The 25,876-nt window shown below is 46.7% G+C and overlaps 1 protein-coding gene across 1 annotated transcript; it reads left to right on the top strand.

The window, feature by feature from the left end:
* Positions 1-1,039: 1,039 nt before the first annotated feature.
* VILL (villin like) lies at positions 1,040-25,510 on the top strand. The gene is made up of 19 exons (XM_030445122.1): positions 1,040-1,108; positions 2,540-2,614; positions 4,643-4,839; positions 6,631-6,739; positions 7,050-7,160; positions 8,595-8,794; positions 9,423-9,501; positions 10,181-10,279; positions 12,686-12,839; positions 14,282-14,382; positions 15,037-15,174; positions 15,730-15,888; positions 17,279-17,458; positions 18,215-18,360; positions 19,069-19,213; positions 19,856-20,044; positions 22,206-22,274; positions 23,082-23,405; positions 24,962-25,510. Exons 1-19 carry the CDS (start codon positions 1,040-1,042, stop codon positions 25,073-25,075), a joined length of 2,658 nt encoding a protein of 885 aa, XP_030300982.1. The 3' UTR covers positions 25,076-25,510.
* Positions 25,511-25,876: the final 366 nt, after the last annotated feature.

Consider the following 25,876-nt stretch of genomic DNA (forward strand, 5'->3'; position numbering starts at 1 on the left):
ACTGAGCTGTGTTGTCTCTCAGAGCTGGGCTCTGATCTCTGAGCAGGGTTGATTTACCCAGGAACAGCTGATATGGGTCTTGGCCTTCCACAAACACATTTTGCCCCATGGCTGCTCCACCTGCCCATGTCCCATGGGCCAGCCAGCCCTGCTGGGATTAACCCCATGTTTTCATATACCCCCCATATCTGGGGGGCTGATGTGCTTCAGGAGGTTGCCTTGGGAACAAGCTGGGCTCAGGAGTTGCTTCTTGAGCAAAGCCTCCACTCTGCAAGGAGTTGGAACAGGGAGGAGCAGCTGGAGATACCAAGCTGTCTCTAATGTCCCCAGACACCTCTGTGTGGGCAGCTGAAACCTTCCTCTTCCCCATAAAGGCAGCAGAGCCTAGGAAGCTGCTAAGCTACATGTAAAGGAGGTATTTGGGTCATCAGTTGGATGACTCCCTATGCTCTGCTATCTCCATTGACTTTTAGGGAGCTGGGAGTAAGGTGCCCTGCCCTGAGATACTTTACAGGTGTCTTAATTTAGACCTGAATCTCTCCCTGAAGTGGAAAAACTCAATTCCTTAGACTTCCAGTACTCCAGGGGACCTGACTTGACCTGACCTCCAGTGGCTGTTCAGGAAGGCTTGGGTCTTCTGGAGGTTCACCATTGTCTGTGTCACCCTTGTCCCATGCTGGAATATCAGGCCCAACACCCCAGCAAGTCCTTTCCATTGTTTAAATGGGGGAAAAACAACCCCATACTAGAACAAGAGTATCCCATCCAGTCTTTCCTGTCTGTGATCCCACCCTTTGCTTGGCTCCCCATGAGCATGGATATCCTGGGAATGGGGGTACATCAACCCATACTGTTGATAACTGCAACTTTGCCCTCTTCCTAGCCAGCAGAGATAAGAGAATCCACTTCACGGTGTGGAATAACTGTATTAAACCTACACTGATGGGAATTAAAAAACAGCTGCCCAGCACACTTGGTTATGTATCTGATTACAGAGTTGTTTTTATTTCTTTCTTTTCCTTCTAGCTCGGACTGCAGGATGACAGACGGTGACACAAACCTCCCAACTATTGAGAGAAAGCTGGGACTGCAGATATGGAGCATAGAGGTAGGACAAGAGGCAGGGACAGAAGTTGTCCTCTGCGTGTGTGTATGTGTTTGAAGAAGGAGATGTTCTTGCAGTAAGCTGGGTAGGAAAAGAGGGAGTTACAGATAAGATTCAGTGAAAAACAGGAAACCCAACATCTCCCTGTGCACCTTTCAACATATTATTGCTTTGGTTTCCTGCTCTGTAAAACAGGGATAATATCGATAATATTGACTAATGAAATAGGATTGTGGTGGGACTGAAACTGTTCCTCCAGCACTGGAAGATTAGGAACCAACACAAGGCTGCACTAGCACACCAGAAATTAATCAACCATTTCACCAAGAAGAGGGGTTAAGTCTAGGTAGCCTTAGTCCATATCAACAGCTGCCATGGGGATAGCAAAGGCATCCCATGGAGTCCATCTGCACTTCCCACTCTGTAAGGTGAGAGGTCACCTTCTGCTTAAGGTGGTCTTAGCCTTTGGTTTGGATCCAGGAAGCTGTCCTAAATTCTGCCTTTTTCTGGTCAAATTCACTAAGAACATTTCCATGCAGTGAGAGGGGGCTTAGAATGAGTTCCAGAGTTCACCCAGGAGAGCAATGGGGAGGGGGCTCCAAACCACATCTCTAAGTGGTGGTGGCCTTCTACAGGTCCCAGCTATGTTGCAAGTATCATGGGGTCTTTGCCTTTCCATTTCTCTCCGAAGGACAGCACAAAGGCTTCTTCCCAGAGGATCTGTAATTAGAGATGTGTGGCCTACCAAGGGGCAGGCTGGTATGCTGGGAAACAAGTCAGGCCACCAAAAGTATGGAAGACTCTAATTCCAGAGAACCACAGAGCCAATTCAAGGCCAAGAGATGCTTGTGTGCTGGTGTGTGACAAATCCAGGCACCTACTCTGGGCAGGCATGGCTGGTTCACACTTGTATCAAATGAAGTCTGCAGTTAGAGTTTGGAGGGATGAGGGACACATCAGTGTCCTCAAGGGAGGACACATCAGTGGGGGACACATCAGTGTCTTCAAGTCTGGCTGGTTGCTGGGAGTCCCTGGCAAAGTGTTTTTCCTGAAAAAGCTCTGTAAGTTCACCTTCAGCTTAAGGGTACTGAGTAAAAATCAGGCCCCCAAACTAAACCTAGGATGAGATGTTCTCACTCCTCTGGGAAATTCCCTGCACAGGCAAGCTCTGGAGCACTGATGTCTAGGTCCTACAGGATTGCAGAAGGGCAAAAATTCTTGTTGATCTGTCCAAGCAGCAGTACCATTTGCCTCTTTTCACCCCTTGCTACTTTTGGGATCTCCCCCAGAAGCAGCTTTTCTCAGCTTGAAAGCACAGCTCCCATTCTTCCTTCCCCAATCCCTGTCACCTCAGAGTTTCATGCAGCCCAGCTGTCCTGTTTCATACCCAACTCTCAAGTTGTAGCAATGACCCCAACACTCATTTCCTTGCAGAATATGAAGATGGTTCCTGTACCTGAGAAGTCTTATGGGACTTTTTTTGAAGGGGACTGTTACATCATTCTGCACGTGAGTAAGAACAGCAAATACTGGTCTCTTTAGGAGGCAGCTGATCCAACCCTTTTTCTTTAGCTCAGACTTGAATCCTTGGTAGCCTCCCTGGTGAGAGCAGCACTGTGGGTAAATGTGGTTATGGGGGTTCACCATCTCATCACACACCTGGGTTCACACTGGCTGTTACAACAACAATGGATGTTTGGTAAATCAGAAGTCCAGAGGAACTAGCTTAGTAATTCATTAAATTATTTATCTTTTAATCAACTGAATCGTGCCTAGACATGGAAAAATGTCCAATGCATTCCTGGAAAACTAAATATGGACCATGCAAGGCCCCTATTTGCATGGTGTGGGAGTCTTTTAGGGGTGTGAGAGTCGGCTGAGTTGGAGGGTCTTCATTTTCAGCAGTTGATGTGGGTTTTGGAGCTGTGCCACCTACTCTGTGTGGTCCTGCAACCTTTATCAAGTCCCCATCCTAATGGGGACACTTCATCTGTCCCTCCCAAATCTGGTCCAGACCTACTTGCTACCAACTGAACCCAGGCTAGCCATAAGCATGAAAAACTTCTCAGAACCAGCTCCACTACATGGGCTTTACAAAGTCCCTTGTGTGGGAGGGTTGTGTGTGGCACTCAGCTCCCAAAACTCCTTCCAAATCTCTTCATCTGCACAGGGCAATCCAGGTCCCATTGGATCAAACACTGGCCTTACACAATGGAAACCAAAATCACTTCCCACTTCCTGGGTCTGAGTGTCCCTCCTGCAAACATCTCCATCACCCAAGTGACAGGAAAACCTCCACTGCCCCACAAGAACCAATGCACATCCTGTAAGAGTCAGGCTGGGGGAGCAGGCTGGGACAGGGATGCAGAAGGAGTCTCCTGCTCTAATTGTCCATGCACATGTCTTCATGCTACTTTTTGACTGCTGAATCCATTTGGTATCAGCCACCCAAAGATGTGCTTAGAGTACCACGTGAGAGTCCTTTCATGGAGCTGAATCTAGATTGTGATGCTCACAAGCTCAGCTTATGTTGCAAAAGCTTCCCCAGGTAGAAGAGCCCTTGATCAGCTCACTGCTGTCCTTTCCCCCTGCAGACAGGAGGATAAAACACTCATCTTTGCATTCTGCATCCTGAGTAGAAGCTCTCCATACCCAGATTGCCCACAGGGCAATGGCACTCTGCTTGTCTCCAACAGCAATGCATTAAATTCAGTGATTTTGCCACAAATTAATTATCTGTGCCTGGAGGAGCTGAGCTGGGTTGTATTCAAGTTCTTCTGCTGTGTTTCTCTGTGGTATCACTGCACAAAGCAAACAAACAGAGAGTGTCAAATCCAGTTTAGAAAATGAGCTTTCATTACCTTTCCCAGGTGTCTGTGATAGGGTTTAACACAGCAGGTGCAGAAAAATAAGTGGCACAGCTCAGAGAATGATAAGCCCACCTGTCAGCAGACCACTTGCCTCCTCCTTCCAGGCTACAGGGTTTTTCTGTAACAAGATGAATCTCAGCATGCACACACAGGCTCAGCTTCATTTGGAGTTGTGTCTGTTTTGCAAGTCAGCAGGAACTCTGAGGCAGTTTGTGTTATTATGTGGTGTGACATGAAAAAGAGCACAGGAAGGAAAGAGCAGTGTCTCCAGGCAAATAAGTAGCCATGTGCATTACATTTTAAAAAGTGATCTATGAGAAGAGTCTCCTTTAAGTTTGGGGATCAAACTACACAGAAGTATAGTTTTGGTAATTGAATGGGTGCTCGGTTTTCCTTGATAACAAGAGTTATAAAAGAACATCAGACAGAAACACCCTTCAGTTCAGGGTGTACATAAACCCCATAAATGCTCTGCTAAGTAAGGTCCCTTGCTCCAGGTTGAGCTCCCAGGGAGCATCCTAAGGCTCCAGTCCTATCTTTCCTTGCCCAGAAGAAACAGGGAAAGGCCCTTGGAAGGGGCTCCAGGATCTCCCTGCACAGTAATGTTATTTAAAACACACCCATGGGCTGTGCCTCCACCCTGACTCACCTTTCCCACCTCTTCCAGACCAAAAGAACCTCTCGTGGCTCTGCTATAGATTTGCACTACTGGATTGGCAAGGATTCATCTCAGGATGAGCAAGGAGCTGCAGCCATGTATGTCACCCAGCTGGACAACGCTCTCAGAGGGAACCCTGTGCAGCATCGGGAAGTCCAAGGACACGAGTCTGAGACCTTCCAAAGCTACTTCAGAAATGGCATTATGTGAGTGGGGTAAAAATTCCCTGCAAGGAGGTGGGTCCTGGTCCCTGGGCTTCCTTCTGCTTCCCTCTGTCGCAGTCATCAGCATCTCAGATATCCAAGAAACATGGATCAGCACTGAAGCTGGTCAAAATTCAGAAGAAAAAAATTTCCAGTTTGGAAAAATCAGTTGTAAACATTGGCACTGGCACCATGGTGTTCTGCCCTACTGGTCTTTCCCCACATATTTGCTGTTATTGCATCCCTGGTGTTCATCCTAGAGTTTTCTTCTCCTCCACACACTTTAGATTAATATGCCCACTCAGAGCACTTACCATTAATATCCCCCTTGAAGAGAAGTTCTGATTTGGCTCACACTGTGACTAATATTCCTGTAGTGGAAGGATAGTTTGGCTCTGGACTTCTGCCATCTAGAAGATAGAGTTGAATCCAAGCCTGTAGTCTTTGCTCACTTTGGAGTCTTTGGAAGGTGACTCCAGTTGCCATCCTCCAGGAGGCCCTTCACTGCCACTAAATGTCTTGATTTAAACTGCTGAAGAAAATTCAGATGAAAACCCATCCTTGGTCAATGTCCTATATCCCAGTCTATTTTTTGAAACCTCTGTATTGTGCATCTCTACAACCTCTCATGAGTTCCCTCAGGTCTTTTGTGAAACAGAAGTAGTTTGTTCTCTCATCTTACAGATGAGCAAGGGACAATGAAGGACTAAAATTCAGACCCTCAAAAGTGCATAGGTTTAGAAGCCTATTTGGGAACCTCTCTGCCTCTGAAATCAGCTGGGCTTCACCTTGGTCTAAACCACCTGCCTAAGGCCACTCAGGTAGTCTGAGACAGAATGAGAAATTAAAGCAGGCTCTTTCCACACCTTGATGGCCTAATCACCAGAGTGTCCTTCTGTGGATATGTTAAACTGCACCAAACAGGTCTGAAGCCCTGTGAATCACACACCTATCCACATCTGTAGTCTCTTTAAATGATGATGAAATAGATATATTACCCATATAGCAAAACCTGGAAAGCTCTCAGCAATTGTTTCTCCCATAAATGGCATTTACATTCTCTCACTACTGGAGCCTGAATATTTGATCTGTTTTCTAAAATGGTTTAGGATATGTGGAACTGGGTTAGACTTGCCTAAAAAAACAGTGAAGTTTGCAAAGTTGCATGAGAAGGAGGGGAAGGCATCATGCAGAGAGGCAATAGAATGCTCACAGCAGCTACTGCAAAGTGAGTGTTCAAGGATGGAGGAACAAAATGGGGAGGTCAGTTCTGAGGGAAAGGCAGTGTCCTGAACCTTTTTACAATTACATTTTTTTCTACTTATGGCAACAATTTCCTATCTAAGTTGTTTCCAACAAAACTGTTTTGAACAAATCCAACTCTTAGCAAGAAGTCTGCTTTCTGCAGAAATGTGTTAGTTTTTTAATTGAAAATGTATGGAAAATTTCAATTCTGAGATGCCATTGCCATGCTTAATGGGATTTTAGGTTTGGTTAGGTTTCCATTGCCATCAACTTCCCTGGTCATCTACATACCTTCTCCCAAGAGGCACAAGAACAAGATAAAACCCATACCAAGTGGATGGACACTGTGAGGAGCTGTGATTTGGCCAGGGACCATGAACAGTAAAATGAGGCAACACAGCATTTGAGATCCCATTTTTAGGACTTTGAGGTGACATCAGCTCAGCTTCAGATTTTTACTTGTCACCAAAAACTTGAAATATCCTCAGAAGAGAGAGGAGAAGGTGTTTTCTAACCAGCCCTAACTCTTTACACCCTGCTACCCAACAGCTTCAAGAAGGGAGGAGTGGCTTCAGGATTTAAGCACGTGGAGACCAATATGTACAACATCAAACGTCTTCTTCATGTCAAGGGGAAGAAGCACGTGTCAGCCACAGAGGTAAGAACACCTTCCTTATGGCCCTTTCTCTCCTTCCTCTCCTCCTACACCCATTTTTGGCCAGGTTTGCCTGCTAGATAGCTCGTCTCTGCTCAAGGACTCCCACCACAGGATCAGTTTGAAGACCTTGCTTGCGGGTTTCAGAGAAATCATTTGGCTCAGGGAATAACCAAGAGCTAGAAAAAATGATCATGTCATGTGAGAGCAGCTCTTTTGTCCTTGGGCAAGTTTGCAGTGGTTGTGACTTGTCCCCTGGGGCTCTCATTTTGTCCCCACTGGCTTGCCAAGCCCTCTCATTTCCTCCTGACAGGTAGCACTTTCCTGGGACAGTTTCAATAAGGGTGATGTTTTCTTGCTGGACCTTGGGAAAGTGCTGATTCAGTGGAATGGACCCAGCTGCAGCATTGCTGAGAAAACCAGGGTGAGTACAGATTCTTGGCTTACTAGAAGTACTTTTTGATGCCTAGAAGGTAAAAAAAAGCCCAAAACAACTGAAAAAAAAAAAAGCCCCAAACAAATCACCACTTAATGTTTGCAAATCTCAGAAGAACAAACAACACACACCTTAACAGAGAAGATCATGATAAGTCATCTACTTGCCCATCTGCTGGTATCAAAGGCCCAGGAAAGTGTTTTGCTCCAGCTCAGACCTGGTGTCAGCTTTAGTTTCATGGACAGCCATGAGCACAGGACTAGCTCCAGGTCCAGAAGAGCATCCAGCTCTCTCTGGGAAGGTCCAGCTCCATCTCTCTGTGCTCTGTGTCTTGCATGATGTGGGATAAAAAAGCCAGCAGTGCCAGCAGGCTTAGCTGCAGTAACTACCCCCTGGGTAGGTGAATTTTAGTTAGGTTTTCTACAGCATCACATGGAATTCCAGCCTGAGACAAGCAGGAAAATATAACCCAGATGATGACAGATACATAGACCTAAAGGCACTTTGTAAAGGGGTCATTATCTTTATTTTACTGATAGAGGAACTAAGAAAGAGATGTAATGAAGCAAGATACATCAATGACCAAAGCTGATGGCCAAACTGGTGGCCAATCATTATGCACATTGAAGACAGGTGGGTCTGCTCTTCACATGATGGCACGTGATGAGCTAGGACAGGGAGAAGCTACCTAGGGAAGACAGTTTTCCAGGACACAGTAACTAGGGGAGAAAATGCAATGGAGGGTGTAGAAAAGACAAAAAACCCTGAGGACACAGAAGAGGGGGAGCAGGTAGAGAACAGGACATGGCTCATCTCAGGCCTGGGAATCCCACAGATATTTCCTGGGTCTAACAAAGAGGGGCCCCTTTCAAAGCTGTTCCAGTAAGAGCCATGGAAAAAGGATTCACTGGGAAATGGAGATTTCAGCCTAATTAATTTCTTGGCATTTCACGCTGCTTTTTTTTACAAAAAACATCCCTGGGTTGTTGGTTCTTTGTTTTGAATACTTGAAACATTTAAATGTAAAATGTCACCACGGGGCTCCCAGGGTCCTGCAGCTCTGCAGCATCCAACCTCATAGCCCTCAGCACGTGTCCATCTTTCCCCCAGCCTATTTCAGAAGATCATTGGACCTGCTCATGTACAGCCATACAGAGGTGATGCCTGCTGTGCCTACCACACTCCTGTGCCCTGCAGGAGCCAGCACCAGCAGTGACTGTAATAAGCAACATTTTCTTGAGAATTAATTAACAAACAGGCATTATAGACACATCCCTTTTTTTTTTAATAGCTCAATTTGGAGGGCATTAGAAGCTTCAGAGAGCTGTGCTAACCTGTCTTGGGCTAGTGATGCTCAGGTCTGAGGGATGCTGAATCCATTGCCTGTCTCAGGACTCATCCTCTCCTCTGATCCCCTTGCAGGGTTTGGCTCTGGCTCGCAGCATCAGGGACAGTGAAAGAGGTGGCCGTGCCCAAATTGGCATCATTGACAATGAGAAGGACTCCCCGGACCTCATGCAGATCATGAAGATGGTGCTGGGGGAGAGGCGTGGAGAGCTCCGTGATGCCATCCCAGACACCAAGGCTGATGAGCTGCAGAAAGCCAATGTCAGGCTCTACCAGTGAGTCTGGGCATGGGCTCCAGTAGCATCACAGAATGGTTTGGGTTGGAAGGGACCTTGAAGATCATCCAGTTCCAACCCCTCTGCATGGGCAGGGACACCTCCCAGTAGATAAGGCTGCTCCTAGCCCCATCCAGCCTGGCCTTGAACACCACCAGAGCAGGGCATCCTTACCTTCCGCAGGCAACCTCTGCCAGTGTCTCACCCCCCTCATAGTAAAGAATTTCTTCTTAATCTCTAATCTATATCACAGAATCATCCAGGTTGGAAAGGAGCTCTGGGACCACCAAGTCCAACCCTTGACCCACTCCCCCCGTGGTTCCCAGCCCATGGCACTCAGTGCCACATTCAGTCTCTTCTTAAAAACCTCCAGGGATGGAGAATCCACCCCCTCCCTGGGCAGCCCATTCCAATGTCTGATCACCCTCTCTGTAAAGAATTTTTTCCTAATCTACCTTCTTTCATCTTAAAATGTCTCCCCCTTGTCCAATCTAAGAGGTCCATCTCCAGTACCCCTTTTGGTACTGGAAGGTGCTTTAAGATCTCCCTGGAGACCTCTCCAAACCCCATCCCTTCTCACAGCAAGCTTTGTGGAGCCTGACTCTGCTTGGTCTACTCTGTCTTTCAGTGTCTATGAGAAGGAAAATGACCTGGTGGTACAGGAGATAGCCACCCGGCCCCTGACACAGGATCTGCTCCAGCATGAGGTGAGAGAAAGCCATCAGCCCTTACAGCAAGAAAAGGATGCTGTGGCTTGCTTAATTTTCTGCTGAGCACCTGTTCCAGTGGGATCCCCCATTTCCTGAAAATTCTCAGCTCTCCCATCACTCAGGTTTATCAGTTGTCCTCTGCAAACAGGACACCAGAGCCCTCCTACAGCCTCACGGGTGGTGCACAGAAGCTTCTCTGATGAGAGATGGGGAATTGACCCTCTCAGCCAAGGATGGAATTAGCTTGGCAATCAGAGTCAGGGAGAGCTGCAGGCCAGGAATGAATTCCAGATGGAAAGAAGGCTCCTTAATACCTGATGCTCAGGGATAGCCCTCCATCTGCAGAATTTGGAGCAAATAAATATCCATCTTACAAAAATCATGAAGATATTTTCCTGCTGTAACAAGTGGCTGGTCTCAGTGATCCCTCCTGGAAGGAAATTCCTTGCAGATCCTCTGCCTTAAGGTTTTCAGAGGACAGAGACTTTTCTGCCTCTGGTAATGATTGCACCAGGCATAGAGTTCTGCAAGGCAAGGAAATGAGTTAAATCTACATCTGATCTATGTTTTTGAAAAAGATCCAAGCTGAATAGGATACAAATGAAATTTTTTGCCCACATAGAGCTTTTTACATATTTTTAGGGTTTCATTTGTATGGTCTTTTTTTTCACTGCAGGACTGCTACATTTTAGACCAAGGTGGGTTTAAGATTTATGTCTGGAGAGGAAAATCCTCCAGCCTGGAAGAGAAAAAAGCAGCCTTCACTCGAGCTGTGGTGAGTTGTAATGCAGTGCAATGGAGGTTAATTAAGTGCTAATGTAGACCTGACCACTAATTACAATTCAGTCTATGTCTTGAGAAGCTGGCCTGTGTAATAACAGGGAGGTAAAGTGAATGTCTGATGGAGCCATGATGATGTAAATCCAAAATTGTTAGTCACCAGGTTGCACTAGAAGTAAAATCTGACACTAAAAGTAAGAGGAAATTAATTAAAAAACAAGAAAAAGTAGAAGAAATTAATTACAGAGTAAATGGTGGACTTGTGGAACATGTTTGACTCAAGCAATGATGGAAGCAGAGAGTATCAGCAGGGTCAAGAATGGGATTAGGCAAATTCATGGTCACCAGGTCCATAAACAGATATTTTAAAGGGTTCTTATATCCTAACATCCATGACCCAATATTGTGGATGGTGGGGACAGTGAGGGATCACACTGCAGGCAGCAACAAAGCTCATGGGTGCTCACTGGAGACCATCTCCTAATGCCACTGCCCCAGCCAGCATGGAAAGCAACTCATGCTCCCAACCAAGAGCAACACCTTGGGCAAGTCAGTGAGGACCTTGATTTCTTGGGCTCTCTGGAAAATCCAGATCTTTCATGTAGGTTCTTCAGGCCCTGACCTGAAGTCCATGACAGGGAACAAGTCTTCTTCACAGCACAAATGGGTCTGGGCCCAAATTCTGTGGGTGAATTTGAAGGTGATGCAGAGCTCTTCCACTGGGTAGAAAGAGATTTGTTATCCACTGCTGTTAATTCTGATTGGCCAGCCTGGGAAGAACAGGGCTCATGTAGTGCCCTGGCACCTCTGCTGCTCCTCCAAATGAGCTGTCCTGTAGTTCTCTTCTGGCAGAAAAAAAATAACCTCAAGGGAGCCTGAGAGGATAAGGCATTGGGTGGGTTTTTTACAAGTTGAATAAAGGCTACAAGGGAACTTAGCATTAATTCATCTGTTCACTTATATGAAAACTATGAACAGCCTCATCTTCAATGAGGTTGTACTGAGAGATGCTGATCTTCAGTGGCCCCACCATCAATAAGGTCTTACCTGGAGACACCCAGCTTCAATATGGATTGTACCTGCTGTATTGGAGAGGAAAAGCTTTGAAAAACTTTGCTTTAAAACTTCGCTCAGAGTCCTCTGTGCTCCTTTCAAAAGCTTGAATCAGACATTTTTTAGTAGGCAATCAGCTCTGCAAATTCTGGCCCTGAGCTACACATGGAGAACAAAAGATATCTCCTTCTCTCAGTGTGGCAGGTGGGAGGGATGGGAAGACCATCTGCTCTGCTTTTCCCTGGAGGTAGTTAGTGTGTGGCTGCAGTATTTACAGCAGGAGATGAATGCTCAGAGCTCCTTTCCCCAACTGTGGCTGTCAGCACTGGACCTCCAGGTCATCCTGGAACCTGCTGGGATAAACACAAGAGCAGTTCCCAGTGACTTTGGCACTGTGGCAGAGCACAGATCATCTTCTTCCCTCACATATTGTATGAAGCACCTCTGCTGAAGTGGTCTTTTAACTCAGTAGTAGCTCTGTTGTGAAGAAATTACTTGTTTTTAGAGAAAAAAAATATAAAGGAAGGTAAAAAGAAAGAGAAGAAGGAAGAAGGGAAAAGAAAAAGAAGGAAAAGAAGAGGGAGAAGGAGAAGGAGAAGGAGAAGGAGAAGGAGAAGGAGAAGGAGAAGGAGAAGGAGAAGGAGAAGGAGAAGGAGAAGGAGAAGGAGAAGGAGAAGGAGAAGGAGAAGGAGAAGGAGAAGGAGAAGGAGAAGGAGAAGGAGAAGGAAAAGAAGGAGAATGAAAAGAAGGAGAAGGAGATGGAAAAGGAAGCCCCAAGAGTTGTAAGAGTTTGGTTCCTTCGGAACACACATGATGTTCTGGGGCACTGAGCTGCCTCCATCCTGTCACTTGACATACACATCACACTACAGGGAGGAAAATCTTCCTGTTTTGGAGGGTGACAAAATTTTTTGAGAAAAGCAAAGCACTCTTGGGTTCTGGGCACACCACATCACTGCTCCCATCCCTTTATTCCTCGATCCATCCCCAGAAACTACCTATGGAGTTGTCTGAGATAGAGGAGGAGGCTTTTCATTAGACCCATTGAGTGTGATTTTCTTTCTTCAAGACTAAGGTGCCATGCAGATGAAGTTTAGGGTGTGTTCCAGGTGACCAGCCTCTGGGGGCAGGGTTCCTCTAAACACAGAAATAAACATGGGGGATACAGTGAGAGCTTGTAGAATACATCTGAATGCAAGTCATGGGGTGAATCTTGCCCTTGGTTGTGCCACTGTGTTCAGTGGGGGACGTTCACTCTTTGTCTTGGTCCAAGTCCACCTGGTCCCTCTTCTCATGGCTGTGAAAAGCTTGGTGTGTCTCCACTAATGTTCTTTTTCAATGCCATCAGGGTTTCATCCAAGCTAAAGGCTATCCTTCCTCCACCAACATTGAAGTGATCAACGATGGAGCAGAGTCAGCCATGTTTAAACAGCTTTTCCAGAAGTGGACAGAAAAGGATGAAACACAAGGTCTGGGCAAAGTCTACACCACTGGTAAAATTGGTGAGTATGTTTGTCCTGGACTTGATTTTTCTACCTGTGCTAAGCAACAGCTGAGGGATCATCCACATTAACTGCCTCCTGCCTTCACTGTCTTGAAACTCTGGTGCACATTCTTCTCCTGCCTTGTATTTTCCACTTTCTTCAGTAGGAACTGCATAACATTCAGACCTGCTGAGGGTTCTTACATGAACCAAAATGCCACTTATGCTGGAAGTAAATATTGGCAGGAGACCACTCTCCTCTGAAAAATTGTCTGCAAAATTTCACACTTGCAGAACTTCCTAATTTTCTTTGTGAAGGGCTAGTGCTGAACCTGATAAGGAAGTATGGAACAACATTCTGCTTTCATTTACACTGGCATCCACCCAAGGCCCTCCTGACGTCAATGGAATTACTCTGTATTTACACTGGGGGTAAATGGTGCCTCCATTTATCGCTCTGCTGAAGTGAATATTACAATGCATTAACCCCAAGAGTAAGCAGTACTGAAGAGAGAGAACTTGTTGGTGAAGGATGGGATGGTGGCAAAGATTCTCAACATACTCCATCATGTATATATATATATAAAATATATATATACATATACACATATACTGATATCTCTATCAATAATAGCTTGAGAGCTGCAAATCTCTTTCCCAGGTTCTCTCTTTTCTCCCCATTTCTGTTTCTCTCCATGTTGCCCATAAATACTCTCTTTACCATGAACTGGAGAAACATAGCCTGTTTACTTCTGAAAGAGATATTGTAAAAGGAAGGAAATATGTATAGATCTGCAAAATAAGTATAGACTTGCAAAACAAAAATCCAAGGGGGTCTACAAGAAAGCTAGGGTAGGACTTTTTGCATGGATGTGTAGCAAGAAAACAAGGAGCAATGGTTTAAAACTTGAAGAGGAGAGATTTAGATCAGATACTAGATTACCCCAGGAAAAAGGGTAGATTTAGGTTAGACACTGGGAAGAAATTCTTTAATGTGAGGGTGGTGAGACACTGGCACAGGTCACCCAGAGAAGTTGTGGCTGCCCCCTCCCTGGAAGTGTTCCAGGCCAGATTGGATGGGGCTTGGAGCAACCTGGTGTGGTGCTAGGAATTCCTGCCCATGGCAGAGGGGTTGGACCTGGTTGATCTTTAAAGTCCCTTCCATCACAAACCATTCTGTGATTCTCTGAAAACAATTATGAATTTTCAGTCAGGAGGCAACTGATAGTGGTACCAGCTCATCCCTGGAGCATGCAGGTCAACATGGGAGTGTTGACATTCCAAGATCAACATTGGCTTCCTGGTGGCAAGACTGGCTCCTTGCAACCACAGACCAGGATCTTCTCACATCTGTGATGATTGTGTGTGTGTGTGTGTGTGTGTGCATGAGGGTGATGCAGAGGGTTTGTGTGTTATTGTGCATTCACTGGCTTCCTGTTTTTCTTCTACTGGTGCATGCAGCCAAGGTGGAGCAGGTGAAGTTTGACACCACTCAGCTCCATGCCAGACCAGAGCTTGCTGCTGAGCAGAGGATGGTAGATGATGCCTCTGGGGAGATAGAGGTGAGAGAGTTCATTTTGCAATAATCAGCTTGTGCCCAAACAGCTGCTTTTTCACACCCAGCAGCTGCACAGAGTTGTGGAGGTGAAGGTGTGCCCACCTCCCCAAGAAAGCCTGATTGGAGCCAGAGCAAAATGCTTGTGAACTCCAGAGCAGCAGTTACAGAAGCTCAGGAGAATTTCTCCTCCAACCCATGACCAGTCAAGCAGTCACTCAGATGACTCCTCTCCTGCCACTTGTGTGGGTCATAAGACTGGTACAATCAACCCCCTTCTCACACCATCTCCCAGTTAAGTCCATATCAACCAAACTGGTGCAGAGCAGACGACTCTGTCCCATTCTTGTGCTCTCTCATGAAAGATGGAGCTGGCTGAGAGAGGGACTGTGGGGCTGAGGAGGACCTGGAGGCTGCTCCCCCATGAAGGCCACCAAATGCAGAAAGTCCATTAATGGCACATGTATTGTGACAGTCACTGTAGAGGTTTGGCCTGCAGGGACTTAATTAAGCTGAGGTAAGATAGGCTGGCATCCAGGAGTGAGAGGAAGGGTTATCTTTCTAACTGCAGACCTGAACTTGAGTGCACTGCTTGCAAAGGATCTGTGCTCTGTCTTCACGTTGACTCCACTGCTGCTCATCAAGATGTTTCTCTCATTAGGTGTGGAGAATTGAGGACTTGCAAATGCAACCAGTGAATCCCAAGACATATGGGCAGTTCTATGGGGGTGATTGCTACCTCATCCTGTACACCTACCTGAGGTCAGGGAGGCCTCACTATGTCCTCTACATGTGGCAGGTATGTCAAACCCAAGCAGAAGGCATTTGCTGTATCTGCTGGAAGCCCAAAAACTGAAGGAAGCAATTCCACACCAAAATCCCACCCCAGGCACGCAGAGGAACTCAGGTGCCCTTTCCTCAACAGTTTTCTATTGCAAATATCCCTAGCTGTGCTTTTTAGGCAGCAGGGACACTGAGCCCAAGCTGGCATCACATGGAAAGCCACCTATGTCAGACAGAAAGAGTGAAGGATCAGGGGGCTTACAGTGCTGAGGCCAAACCTTGCAGTCTTTCAGATTGTACCTTAAAGCCTCAGCTCCAGGACTCATGTAGCTATGTGGGTATCTCTGCTTTCCTTTTTCAAGTGTATTTTCCTCCCCTAGAATGCAGAGAGAAGAAGGGTTGAAGGATGGTCAAGTCTCCAAGACCATATTGCAAGTGAAATCTAAACAAGTTTTAACTTGTTTAAGCTGAAGGATGTTTTAACTCGTGACATTATACCTGGAGCTTTGGGACTTTGAGCTTTCTCCCCTTCATCCCATCTCATTTCCCAGGGCATCTCTCTCTCCTCCAGGGTCGCCATGCCTCTGTGGATGAAATCACTGCCTGTGCCCTCAATGCCATTGAGCTGGACAAGAAGTATGGGGATGAGGCTGTGCAGGTTCGGGTGACCATGGGCAAGGAGCCTGCACACTTCCTGGCCATCTTCAAGGGCAAGCTGATCATTTATGAGGTAACACAGCCCTGTGTGCATGGGCAATGGGAGGTGTGAGCACCAAGGGTGGCTTGGCAGCTGGGATGGAAGTAGTCCAGAATAATGGGCTGATATTCAGGAAAGGAGACTGCCAGGTCTGCACAAACTGGCAGAAGGAAGTAGTGGAACATTTCTACTGCTCCTCAAGTAGTCAGAACACCAAATGTGTAAGCACAGTCCTAGACTGACCCAGATGCAGCTGTCCACCTCTGAGCTCCTGCATTAATAAGTGATGTTCTTTCCAATCCTATCCCAAAATATTTTGCAGTTACCATAAGACAATCATCCTCTGAATTACGGATGCCACTATTCACAGAAGATCATTCAAAATATCCTACAGGGTTCCATGATTTCAGTCATTCCTGCCTGAATTATATCCCATTCACAACTGACCCACTTCACTTGCTGCTTTGGCTGCTGACATCTGTGATGGAGACACTGGGAATGGCTGGGGAAGAGGGAGATTGCCCTCAGCTCTCAGTGTTGGTTCCACCATGCAGCTTCCATGGCAGATGTCCAGATGAATGCAGTTGAGAATCAGAGTTCTGGGAATAGCCCACTGTACATGGCAAATGCTCTGCAGAGATCTGAGACCCCACCTGGAGTACTGTGTCCAGTTCTGGAACCCCTATTACAAGAAAGACATGGATGTGCTGGAGAGTGTCTAGAGAAGGACCATTAGGATGCTCAGAGGGCTGGAGCACCTCTCCTATGGAGACAGACTGAGAGAATTGGGGTTATTCAGTCTGGAGATAAAAAGGAGACCTTAGTGTGGCCTTCCAAGATCTGGAGGGGCTACAGGAAAGCTGGGGAGGGACTTTGTAGGATGTCAGGGAGTGATAGGATATGGGAGAATGGATTCAAACTAGAGGAGGGGAGATTTAGATTAGATATTAAGAAGATCTTCCCCATGAGGGTGGTGAGACACTGGCACAGATTGCCCAGAGAGGTGCTGGAAGCCCCATCCATCCCTGGAAGTTTTTAAGGCCAGGCTGGACAGGGCTCTGAGCAACCTGAGCTGGAGGGAGGTGTCCCTGCCCATGGCAGGGGGCTTGGAACTGGATGATCTTAAAGGTCCCTCCCAACCCTGAAAATTCTATGATTCTGTGCTGACATTGAATTTAAGCATCTTGATGGGAGCTGTTTGAGACACAGAGTAACCAAGGAGAAATGTGGAAGTTATGTCATGGGGGTTTTATTCTGACCTGGAACCAGAAGGTCTTTGGAACTCCTCACCTACTCTCTGCAGGACCCTGCTCTGTGGTTGCAGCAGCTGTGAGCCCCAAGGCTTTCTCCCTCAAATCAGTTACACCCTGGATTTGGGTGTCCTTTTTGCCTCCTGATGCCATATTTCCCTCTCCCCTTGCAGGGTGGCACGAGCCGGGCTCAGAAGTCGATTCCCGAGGCAGGGATTCGCCTCTTCCAGGTGAAGGGCACAGATGAGATGAACACAAAGGCTACAGAGGTGCCAGCCCGGGCTTCCTCACTCAACTCCAATGATGTCTTCCTGCTGGCAACCAGCCAAGTCTGCTACCTGTGGTGTGGGAAGGTGAGACAGCAGTGAGTCTAGGGGAGGCAATATTGCTGATGTGGGGCTTGAGATTCCTACTTCCACTAAGGTGTGGATGTGTAGGAGGTGTCTCCTTGGGCAGGATCATTCATTGCAATGGAGGAAGGTGCATCCAGGAGAAGGCTCCATCTGTGGTGGGTCAGAGGTAGCACAGCCCTCTGTCTACAGAAGTAACCTATCTTGGGGTTCACTTCACCTCATTTGAGATGTTCATACAGCTTTCAGCTGAATAAAGCACCCCAGGTTTTTCAGCTGCAAGCAATTAGCCAGGCATAGAGCACGTTAATTTATCCAGTGTTTCAGGATAAGATGGCAGATCAAACTAAAGCAGAATGGTTGCCCAGAAAACCTGAAGATGTCCCGTCCCTGGAAGTGTTTGAGGCCAGTTTGGATGGGAATTTGAGCAACCTGGTCTACCCCGTGGCAGGGGGTTTGAAACTAGGTGATCTTTAAAAGTCCCTCCCAAACTAAACCACTCTGTGATTATATATTTGTGATTATACAAACCACTCTGTGATTACATGACTTTTGTTCTAAATACCATTGGCTACACTGAATGTCCCCTTCAAGGGCTACAGATGGATTCTGAGTGACTGACTCAGATGAGACCCTTGCAAGCATTCAAGCAGGTCTAAAACTCTCTGCAAAAGGGGGCTCCCAAGCCAGCTTTTCCTTGCAGACAAGTTTTGGCAGTCTTGTCCCTAACTCCACCTGAATCTTGTGTCCTGAAAACAGGGGTGCAGTGGAGATGAGAGGGAGATGGCAAAAGTGGTGGCTGACATCATTTCCAAACGGGACAAGCACACCATTTTGGAAGGGCAAGAGCCAGCAGAGTTCTGGGAAGCCTTGGGAGGCAAAGCACCTTATGCCAGTGAAAAGAGGTAAGAGTGACCTGCTTCTTCTTCTGGGCCTGACCAGGAAACATTAATCAAGGGATCAAAACTTTTCAGGAATGTGGTTAAGCATTTTGATTGTGTGCCCTCACTAAAGGGAGCACCAGGTGAGAATATCAACAAAAGCTTGGACAGAAACCACACCAAGATGTCTCTCCTAGGTTTTGGGTTAGGTCTGTGATGTAGGAGCTACAGATCTGAACCCTGCAGACAAGAGTGTGTTAGACTCTCCTTTCTCTACAGTCCCATATCTTAAGGGCTGCATGAACCACATGCTCCATTCCCAGCCATTATCATCTTTATGGGCAGCCTCAGAAGATTCATGAAACTAAATCTGCTTTTAAACAATGTGGATTTCTCTAACCCTCTGGGAAGGTGATGGGTTCCTTGGCAAACAATTGATCTGATGTGAATTTCACCTGATACCAGGCTCATTTCAGGCTCATTTCCACAGTGAGAGAAGGGTTCTCCTTGTGCCCTCTCTGAATGAAGAAAAAATTACCTTTAAGATTGTTCCAGTGGTCCAAGAATCCCCTTAGACCTGACCTTGCCTGACTTCCAGGCCTTCAGATGAGTCCTGCCACACTTTCACCTCTTCCATCAAGGTCAAAACGAGCAGTGGGAGGGCACAGGTAACAAATGATGGGGTTTCCATTTCTCTTGCTTTTTTTTCTTTCCCTGCCATGCATGAGGAAGGTTTCAAGAGCAAAGTGCACACTACCAGCCTCGCCTCTTCGAGTGCTCCAACCAGACAGGTCGCTTCATCATGACAGAGGTGGTGGGTTTCTGCCAGGAAGACTTGGATGAAGATGATGTCATGCTGCTAGACACCTGGGAAGAGGTCAGCAATGACTCCCTCCTTTCTCCCCAAACCTATTTTCAAGCAGGTTATGGCTTAATTTGTCATTCTGCACAAAACCAAGGGCAATATGCCTTCTGTCCCATCACCAAACCCTTCATGATGCCTGGTCAGACAAGCAGGAGAATGTCCAACCCTTCTCACCCAGGTACAAAACACAAGAAAGGTGATATCCCTGTTTCAGAAAGGAGGAACCTGAGACACCTGGTCCATGCCTTTCTCCAAGGCAAGATGATCTGGACCTGTTCCAGTCTTTGCCAGCTCATACAAGGGGGTGGCACCCAGAAACACCCCCCCACCCTCATTTTCCAGCACTAGTGGTGAGGACTTGATTTAGACTATTGGAAACTGACTCTAAGGTGTCTGCTTTCTGTGGTTTTGGCCATGTAAGGTCTGGGTTTAGCTCTCTTGAAACATCCAAGAGTTGTTTTCTGAAGTATTTGTGCTTTGTGCCTGTCTCAAAAGCTGGGGCTGGGGGTAAAGCTGGGCTCAACATCCCAGGGAGATACTGAGAAACAACATTTCCAGTTTTATCTCTGCTTCAGTTGTCAGGAGAGAACAAAACAACCACATCTGCACAGGTCCTAACTGCTCACTCATCTTCAACACCTCCTCTCCTTGCAGATTTTCCTCTGGATTGGCAAAGCCTCCAACACATATGAGAGGAACGAGGCAATTGCTTCTGCTAAGGAATATCTCAAGACCCATCCAGCAGGGAGAGACTTGGCAACTCCAATCATCCTGGTGAAGCAGGGCTATGAACCCCTCAACTTCACAGGATGGTTCAATGCCTGGGACCCCTACAAATGGAGTGTAAGTTGCTGGAAAACCTTGTGGTGTGCACATGTGCTCAGTGGTGTTTAAAGGGTGTCATTAGGAGTGTACATGTCCTCTAAGGTGTATGGAGCAAAACCTTGCAATGAGGTGTCCTGAGCTTCATACTTCCTGGTGCTACCTGAGCAATGTCTGCTCTCTTGCCAGCAAAAAACCACTTGAAACTGAGACTTTTGCAGCTGTAAGTAAATATGCTGCCATTAACAATATTCCCATTTTTATATATAAAAAAAATTGTGTCCAATCAGATTTGTGATTTCGGCCAAAACCAGGTGACAGCAGAAGCAGAAATGTTCATAGTTCAAAATACGTCCACAGAGAAAAAATTGTGACCCAAATTCTGGGTAAATTCTGGTGAAAAGCAGACAGGTGTCATATTCAGGTCTGCAGACCCAGGAGCTCCTGAGCAAAGTCACCTTTGGTCCCTGTGCACAAACCTTCTTCTCAGAAGGTGTTTTACAAACGCCACCTCTTCACTCTATAGAAATGGAAACCTGCCCCCAGGAAGTCCTTTCTCTCCTCTTTTGAACACAGAGGCTTCAAATAATTTCAGAACTAGAATGTGAGTGGACATTTGCTTGTGTGGCCAATGCTTTGGGCTTCACCTTGTGTTGTCAGGACCCAGCCTTGGCCCCTGGTTGTGCAGAGTGAGGTTGGGCAGAGGTAGGAGGGATGCTCTTAACTCCAGGCACCTGCCAGCCTAGGGGCTCAGTGCTGCAGCAGGGAATATATGGGGAAGAAAGAGAATCCTGGAGGGGCTTTGGGGGTTACTGGAATATTGGTTTAAAGCTGAGAGCCAGGGGGAAGCAAGGCTGATGGGCTGTGAGCATCAGTTCCTACCACCCGATGGCACTGGTGGGCATGGCTGAAGGGAAATAAAGAAAAGATGCTGGGCAGAGTGGGAAAGCTCCTCTCCAGGGTGGTGTTTTCCCAGTCCTTTTCCCAGTGAGATTCCCCCCTTCTCCCACCAAGATGAGAGCTCAGCCCCTTCATCTTCTTCTGGTTGGACTCGATGACCTTAACAGGTTTTCTTCAACAAAAAAGGATTCTGTGATTCTGGTTGCCCACAGGACTGGGAGTGAAATCCCAGCCTGCAGGTAGGACAATGGGGTGAAGGTCCTCAGGGGACTTCAGACAGCAGGAAATCTCATCTGGAGAGATTTTATTTCCTGTTGTTGGGTTTGCATTGTCTGTCTCTGCAGCCAGCAGGGTGGTAGAGAGCAGGCTCTCTCTCTTGACAGCCAGATTTGGACAGATAAGACAGCAAATCCCAGAGCACTGACCCTTAAAACAATGTTGATGTTTAGAACAAAGGGCAAAACTTGTGTTTGGGTTGTTTTGGGTTTTTTTTTTCTGAGAAACTGCTGAAAAACAAGGATGCAGCTTATAAAATATATGCCTCTAAAAATATCCCCTGTAGGCAACTTCAGCAACCACAGACAAGCAATCAAAACTGTTGACATCCCAGAAACATCTGGTGTGTGTGTTCCTTGCTCAGCTTTGGGTCTGAATGTGTTTATTCTGCAGTCCATGTGTTTATGTTGTTTGTTCTTGTTGGGGAACTTTGTTGGACAATTCTGCTACGAACCAACATCTCCTGGCTGTTTAGGAGAACAAAGTCATCAGCTTTGCCAATATATCCACTATACTCCTTTTTTATTTTTATTTTTTTTAGGAAATAAGAGGTAGGTACATAGCACCAAATTACAAGTAGTCAAGGACTGGGGCTTTCAAAAAATCTGTTGCTTTAGCAAAATGTATCAAGGAAGGGGAAAAAAGGGAATATTCTTTTGTCCCAAATTTTCAGGCACTGAAAGATCTATTTAAAATTTAAAATCCTTAAATCCAGCAGTAAAATTAATTTGTCTTGATTTGCCTTCAAGTCTTTAGATTTCCAGGTTTTGCCTGCTACTGTACAACTGCAAAGGCTCCAGTCCATTTGTTTCTTTGGTCTCAAGTGAAAGTTCCTATTCTGGCAGTGTCCTGGTTCCAGGAGCTGGGGATTGCAGAGGGCACCAGATGCTACCTCAATGGGCATTTCTGGGCTTTAACACTCCTGTGGTCTCCTGATGACATTAGAGAACAGAGCATATGCTAATCAAAGGTGGCCTGTGCTTCTCACAACTCTCTTTACCTTTAGGATGGCAAGTCCTATGAGGAGATGAAGAACAGCCTGGGAGATGTGTCAGGCATCTCTGAGATCAAAGTGGTGAGTGGTTTCTCAGCTATATAGGTGGGAAACACCTGGGTTGGAACATCCCCATGTCCCCATTCTGTGATCAGAGCAAGCATGGGGATCTCAGGCTGTCAGATCATAGCTGTGCTCAGCTGTGAAAAGCAGAGGGAGATGTGATTAATAATCCATAAGTACCCCCAGATGTCCTGGTGAGCAGTCTGTGGTCAAGAGGCTGAGCAGGTGCTTTCTGAGCTACCCAAGCAAATAAAAGTGTGTGTGAACCTTGAGGCCTTGGACAAGGGGACCTTGGCTAAGAAGGGCACAGACCAATGGGGATCCAAAAAAGCACAGGGAGCACAAGGTCCTGACAGACCCAAAACTGATCATCATATGAGATTGGTTCTGCCCTGGACAGGAGCAAGAGGAAGGAATTAGCAAGGGCTTTGAACCAGGAGAGATGGAAAGCTGGGGAGGGGTACACAGGTAATTTAGAAGTTTCAGACATGACAAATATCTAATCTCTTCTTCTGTCCTCCCACACATACCTTCACTGCTGTTATCTTGAGAAAAATGAGACTACTCTACGTATCTTCTAAGGGGTCTCCTCAGTCCTGTGCTTTTAGCAATCCTAACATCAAGATTAACATTGATGGAGGTGCTGGACTAGTGGCTTTACTCAGGTTTTCTCCTTGCTGCTTTGGTTCTCCAAAGCAACAGCCCAACAGTTAATCTGTGCCAGGAACAGTCCTCCCAGCCCCAAAAGAGAAGAAGATCCTGGGATAGCCCTCAGGTTGCTCTGCCAGAACTTCTTGCTTTGACACCTTTTCCTCCATTTGGCAGGACCTGAACAACATCAGCCTGAATAAGAGAACCCTCAGCATGACCAGCTTGGCTGGATCAAGTATGGGAAGTGCTTCCCCAGAGTACAAATCCCACTTAAACCACAGCAACAGCCACAACAACAGCTACAGCAACAACAGCAGCAACAGCAACAACAGCAGCAACAACAACAACAGCAGCAACAACAACAACAGCAGCAACAACAGCAACAGCAGCAACAGCCCTTCCCTGGTGCCCAATGGTGAAGGCATTTACTCCAGAGAGGTGCTGATGAACAAGACAGTGGATGAACTCCCAGAAGGAGTGGATCCCACTAAAAAAGAGGTGACAGAATTGCTGGTTTGATGCCCTTGTAGCTTAACCTGGGACTTGGTCACTGCCTAAGTGCAAAAGTACTTCAGGCTGTGAAGTCCTGCCTCAGGCTCAAGGAGATACTGGCTGGACACACAGGAGCTCTCTCTCTGTGAGAGAAGATTGCAGTAGTTTTACCTTAGTTGAAGTATTTCCCTCTTTTTATGGCAGACTAATGAATTTTAAGTAGTCATTTAATTTTCTCTTCTGGCAGAGTTTTTGAATTCTGCCACCAAATCTCTTTGTCCCCTTGGAGGGACAAAGGCTTAAAATTACAGTTCCAGTGAAACAAGGTGATACAGCTGAGCCTGAAGCCAGGAGCTGCTTTTCACATGGGGTTTTTCATTTGAAACTCTTTCCAGAGGGGATCTCTTGTTCTTGCACTTAAAGCAAATCCCACCCAGGGGCAGGGAGGAACACAGAAACTCAGACTTGTGATTAGCCCAAGGGTTTGGGAAACAGGAGGGACACAAGGGGCCCCTCTGCTCTCTACACAAGAGGCAACTGTACAACTTCTAGAGCACAGATCCTGTGGTGAGAGGCTGAGGGAACTGGGCTTGTTTAGCCTGGAGAAAAGGAGGCTGAGGGGAGAGCATCTCACTCTCTACAACTACCTGAAAGGATGTTGGAGTAAGGTGGGGGTTGGTCTCTTCTCCAAATTTGCAAGCAATAGAACAAGAGAAAATGGCTTCAAGTTGTGCCAGGGGACATTTAGACAAAAAATTCTTCACTGAAAGGGTTGTCAGGCCCTGGCCCAGGCTGCCCAGGGGAATGGTGGAGTCACCATCCCTAGAGGGATTTAATAACCATGTGGATGTGATGCTGAGGGACATGGCTTAGTGGTGGCCTTGGCATTGCTGGGTCAGTGGCTGGACTTGGTGATCTTAAAGGTCTTTTCCAACCAAAACAAATCATTGATTCAATGCTTGATCAACACCTTGCTCCAATAGATCTCCTGGCAGAGGCCAAACTCCACAGCCAGGCCAGCAGCTCTGCCCTGTGGACATGCCTGAGTGCTAATAACTTTATTTCAGCTGGGCTGTCCATGAGTGCTGAGGAAAAATAAATCTCAATTTCCTCCTGGGTCTTTCTGAGTATCACTGATGAGCCTATTATCTACAAAACGTTTTGTATTTTCAGTCCAGGGGGGAATGGTGTGAAGGGGAGATGCTTTCCCTGTGAATCGGCTACCTAAAAAAAAAATCCCACCCAAAACTTTGGCCATCAGAACATCTCTGAGGCTCAAATAATTGTCCTGGCTTCAGCATAATTAGCAGGAACCCTTCAAAACCAGAGCATCTCTTTGGGCTGGGAGGCTTTTATTCCCCTAGTGCTTTTGCCAGTGGAATGAGGAACAGTTGCTGAAATGTTCTACATCCCACCACGAGCACAGGCACCAGGACAGGAGCTGTTGGCCAGGAGTTCAGGGTTATCCCTGGCACAGTGGGGAAGGGATGGAGATGATGGAGGTGTCCCAGCCTCTGTAGAAGTCAGAGCTGATCTGTCCTTGCTCTCTCCTCCCACTCCAGTTCTATCTCTCTGATGCCGACTTCCATGACATCTTTGGGAAGTCCAAGGATGAGTTCTACCAGATGCCCAAATGGAAGCAGCAGAATGAGAAGAAGCAATTTGGACTCTTCTGAGACCACATCTGGCATCCAGGGATTCTGGGACCCCAACCCTCACTGTCTCAGGAGCTGCAGGGAAGAAATGTAGACATCTGCCCCAGGAACCCAAGCCACCACCCCAACCAGGCCAAGCTCCACTGCAGCTGCTGCTCAGGGGATGGCTCCTTCCTCCCTGCAAACCCTGAACCCAAAGAGGCAAAAGCTTTTGCACAAATGACTCTGCATGGGGTTTGTGCCTCTTTTTGACACTTTATTGCTGATAGCCATGAAGAGAAGTGTGTGTCACACAACCTTATTGTAGCCTCTTCTTTCCTCTCCTTTCTGCGAACTGCCACGTGCACAAACTCATGATATTCCTTCATTTGTAGAAGTTTAAAATTAGGCAAGACAAAGGTCAGTGCAGCTGCTATGGACATTTTGTGGGGGGAGGGAAAAGGGAAGCTCTAGGAGGACAGAGGGGGAGCCTTGGGTTCAGGAAAAAGGTAATGGGGAAGCCAGATGTGTGATGGGATGGTCCATGGGGTGAGATCAGCCAGTTCAGCCCTTTCCACCTTGCAAAAAGCTACTGACAAAGAACAGCAAGAATCAGTTGTAGGCTGACAGGCATCACCCAGTGCTGGTAAAACAAATGAGAACCTAGCAAAACCACAAAAAAAAAAAAACTAACCAAAAAAAAACCAAACAAAAAAACCCCCCACTTATTAGGAACATATTTATTAGCTGATCTGTTTCAAGAGGATGATGAGATTTAGGGCTAGACACAGCTGTTGATTTTGACTGCCAGACAAGACTGATGATTTTTTCCTTGTTCAGAGG

This window comes from Calypte anna, chromosome 2 (assembly GCF_003957555.1).
Source record: "Calypte anna isolate BGI_N300 chromosome 2, bCalAnn1_v1.p, whole genome shotgun sequence".
NCBI classification, from domain to species: domain Eukaryota; kingdom Metazoa; phylum Chordata; class Aves; order Apodiformes; family Trochilidae; genus Calypte; species Calypte anna.